The sequence below is a fragment of the Macrobrachium nipponense genome, chromosome 15, assembly GCF_015104395.2.
Source record: "Macrobrachium nipponense isolate FS-2020 chromosome 15, ASM1510439v2, whole genome shotgun sequence".
Taxonomy (NCBI): domain Eukaryota; kingdom Metazoa; phylum Arthropoda; class Malacostraca; order Decapoda; family Palaemonidae; genus Macrobrachium; species Macrobrachium nipponense.
Genome location: NC_087208.1, coordinates 5,665,615 through 5,669,797, shown reverse-complemented (window position 1 = coordinate 5,669,797; position 4,183 = coordinate 5,665,615). Strand labels below are relative to the sequence as shown.

Here is a 4,183-nt window from a genome sequence, read left to right as displayed (position 1 = left end):
ATGGGGGAAGCAAAGAGGGTGGAGGGACCAGTGATGGCGATACAGGATACAGAAGTGAAGAGAGCATTAAGGAACATGAAGAATGGTAAATCACCAAGTACATTAGAGTTCCAAACTGAAATGATCAAATTACTAGGTACAGAGGGAGAGAAATGTATGATGGATTTATTAGAAGGTATATGGGAAGAGGAAGAAATGCGAAGGGACTGTGAGGAGAGTCTAATGGTATATATATTCAAGAAGATGGGAGATGTCATGGATTGTGGCAACTACAGGAGAATTAAACTAATAGAGCATGAATCGAAGGTTTTAGAGAGAATACTGGATGAGAGATTAAGAGAGATTGTAAAGATCAGGAAACAGCAGTATGGATTCATGAGAAGAAGAGGGACAGTGGATGCCATCTTCATAGTAAGAAAGCTACAGGAAAAGAGGGTAGAGGGAAAATAGGAGCACTATCATGCACTTATAGACCTAGAGAAAGCATATGATAAATCCCAAGAGACGTAATGTTTTGGTGTTTAAGGAAAAGGAAAGTCCAAGAAAAGTTGGTTAGGCTGGTTGAGATGATATATAAAAGAATGAGCACAAAAGTGATAACAGCAGTTGGGGGAAACAGAAAATGTTGAAGTTAGTGTTGGATTACACCAGGGGTCAGTATAAAGCCCATTTTTGTGTGCTTTGGCCATGGATGTGTTTACTGAAGAGATCAGGAATGAAGAGCTGTGGGAGTTGTTATATGCCGATGATCTGGTGATTACTGATGAAAATGAGGAGGACCTACGGAGAAGGGCTGGAGAGTGGCAGGAGTCTTTAGAGAGGGGTGGCTTAAAGGTGAATGTGAATAAAACAGAGGTTTTGCTAAGCAATAGGGAAGATAGAGACAGAATAGTAATACATGAAAGAAGAGGCTCAGTTATAAAACACGCAGAAAACTTTAAATACTTAGGATCTACTTTAAGACAAGAGGGAGGATGTGAGGCTGAAGTTGACAGTAGGATAAAAGCTGCATGTGGGTAGTGGAGAGAAGTAGCTAGAGTGGTATGTGATAAGAAAATGCCAATCAAGCTAAAAGTCAAGATAAATAACACAGTGATAAGACCAGTGTTAATGTATGGAGCAGAAACATGGGCTCTAAGAAGAGAAGAGGAAGTAAAGCTTGAGAAACAGAGATAAGAATGCTGAGGTGGATTATAGGAATATTACAGAGGTGATAAGAAAGTCACGATTGAGATGGTATGGGCATGTGTTGAGGATGGATGAGGAGGAGAGAGTGAAAAGGGCTTGGGAGGAACCTGTTAGAGGAAGAAAATCAAGAGGGAGACAGAGAATCATATGGCGAGATAAAGTGAAAGAAGATATTGAGAAAAGAACTTTGGTGGAGGATAATGCCTTTGATAGAAAGAAGGCAGTGGAGATGACGCATCAGGCAACCGACCCCTTAATGCAGGGTTAACGGTGGGAAAGATAAATATATATATATATATATATATATCTATATATATATATATAGATACATATATATATATGTATATAATATCTATTATATTTAATATATTATATATATATATATATTATATATAGCATATATATATGTATATATTATGTCTATTACTAATATATCTATATCATATATTATATATAATATATATATTATATATATATTCATATACATCTATATATGTATATATATATATATATATATATATATATATATATATATATATATATATATATATATATATAGATATATGCGTATATGTATATATATATATATATATATATATCTATATATATATATCATATATATATATATATACTATATATATATATATATATATATATATATATATAGATATATATATGTATATATATATATTATATATATATCTATATATATATACACACACACACATATATATATATATATATATATATATATATATATATATATATATATATATATATATATATGCATTAGAATTATCTGTTCTTTGCTTCCTATATTCCTTCTCTGGCTGCGTAAGCGATATCTGCTTGGTAAATCACAGGTCAGCAGTGTAAATCTCAAGAGAGAATGTTTTTTTTTATCTATTTTCTTATCTATTTCCACTTGAGATTTACTCCTTGCAATGAATATTCTTTTCTCAACGCGGTCTATCTAGTGAACTGCAACATTATAAATGAAGAACTGATAGGGAAAGTACTGTGCAGGTTTCTGCGAGGGAGGTGTGTGCAACACGTATTTATCAGGATGCAATCATGAGAGAAATTTAAATATAAAAGGGAAATACTTTTGAGAGTACTGATGGAAAAACACTGTTGCAAGTGATAAAATTGTATAGTGAAGAAGATAAGGTATTGAGAGCAATTATCAGTTTTACGGTGGAAGTAAAGACTATGCTAGATGTAGACAGGAGGACAACTGGTTCGTGTATAGGTACGTCTGACAAGAGTGTGGTGCGTCTCCGAGGCTGTTTAGGATCTTTATGGACGCTGTGATCTGAGTGGTCTGAGTAATACAAAATTTTGGAATCACAGAAAGAGTCGTGAAAGAAAAGTGGATTGATTGGTGATCACTGTTCATGCTGTGTTGATTCGAAATAGTGAAAAAACTGCAGACAATGGAAAAAGAGCTTGCATGTTTTATCAAGATGAGAAATTCCAGAGTAAAAGTGGACAAGAATAAAATCATGAGGGTTGGTTCATATAAACATTAATACGTAACTATAACGGATGATGGTAGGTACTTCAGGCAAGGAATAAAAGCCAACTCTCCTTTATGGGGTGAAGTGTGGATTCCAAATGGAAATGAAAGAAAAGTATGAAACTTTTAAGAATAACTATGAGCATATTATATAATGGGGACTGAGAGGAGAAAGGGTGGGAATTGTAGAGATATGCAAAAGAGGAAAGAAGTTCAAGATAGGTTCAAGAATGGACCAGAATATTTTGAGATGGCTTCGTCAAGTAGAAAGAATGAAGGACAGACAAATGGTTGTTGAACATGTGTATAATTAAGAAGTATTTGTTAGGAACGTGAAGAAGACCTAGAAGGGGGCTGGATAATTGGTGTGAAAGATATATACTGAAAAAGATGGGAATAACCATCCAGAAAACATGAGTGCAAGCAAGACTTGGGTGAAGGCCTCATAGGGGCTCAAAATGATACTGCAGAGAATTTTGTGTAGGTGTTTAAACCAGCTGATGTTCTGGCTGCTTTAATTGCGAAAGGGACTTGCTGGCTTAAGTGACTAAAAGGATCCTTGAAAAAAGTGGCAGGTTAAATGATTCAGCTCCCATCTGGCGCAATTCCATTTTCTAAACCTGAGACAACCCCCACAACCGTCCTACTGCAACATTCCAAAGAGACGAGTCGATTTCTCCCCTTTCCCATCCCATCTGTTCTTAATCAGCTCTGGTGTAATTACTGGATCAAATAACATTTTCTAAGCCGAGTCTGCAATGCTTTTGCCGGACGGGGATGACTCTAGATACTCTAATGTATCTATCTCGGTTTTATATATAGAGGGGAAGTCGAGAGCGCTAACAGATTTCATCAAATGGTTGGAAGCATAAAAAAAATCTTGCTTTGCGAGGAAGTATCTTCTCATATCTTATTATATATATATATTATAATATATAATATATATATATTATATATATATAATTATATAGTATGTATGTATAGATTATTATATATATATAAGGATATATATTATATTTATATATATATATATATATATATCTTCTTAATATCATATATATATATATATATATATATATATATATATATATATATATGTATATATATCTATATATATGTATATATATATATATATGTGTGTGTGTGTGTGTGTGTGTGTGTGTCTGTGTAAATGTGTGTGTAAAAGAGAGAAAGAGAGAATATAGAATTTATTGACAGCTAGGAAGGTAAACAAAATTACCTGTAATTACGTATGTCAACAAAGACATCAAATTTATAAGCTAAAATAAAACTATACATACCTTGAGCGAAAACTTTCGCATTTCCCTTAACGCTAACAGTAATGATCTCAGATTTACATGCTAAAATGGTAATTTTTATGAAAACGTTAAAATTTCCTCCATTTTCCTAAAGAAAATATCTCAATTCACAAACCAAAAAGCTATGGGATTTGTGTTTTGTGCAAAAATCTGCACT

At 33.2% G+C, this 4,183-nt stretch overlaps 2 protein-coding genes across 2 annotated transcripts; both read left to right on the top strand.

Moving 5' to 3' along the window:
* On the top strand, positions 1-450 carry LOC135226940 (uncharacterized). The gene has a single exon (XM_064266621.1). The coding sequence runs from the start codon at positions 1-3 to the stop codon at positions 448-450; it is 450 nt and encodes a 149-aa protein (XP_064122691.1).
* A 237-nt stretch (positions 451-687) lies between these two features.
* Positions 688-1,020, top strand: LOC135226939 (uncharacterized). The gene has a single exon (XM_064266619.1). It carries the CDS (start codon positions 688-690, stop codon positions 1,018-1,020), a length of 333 nt encoding a protein of 110 aa, XP_064122689.1.
* The last annotated feature ends 3,163 nt before the right edge of the window (positions 1,021-4,183 follow it).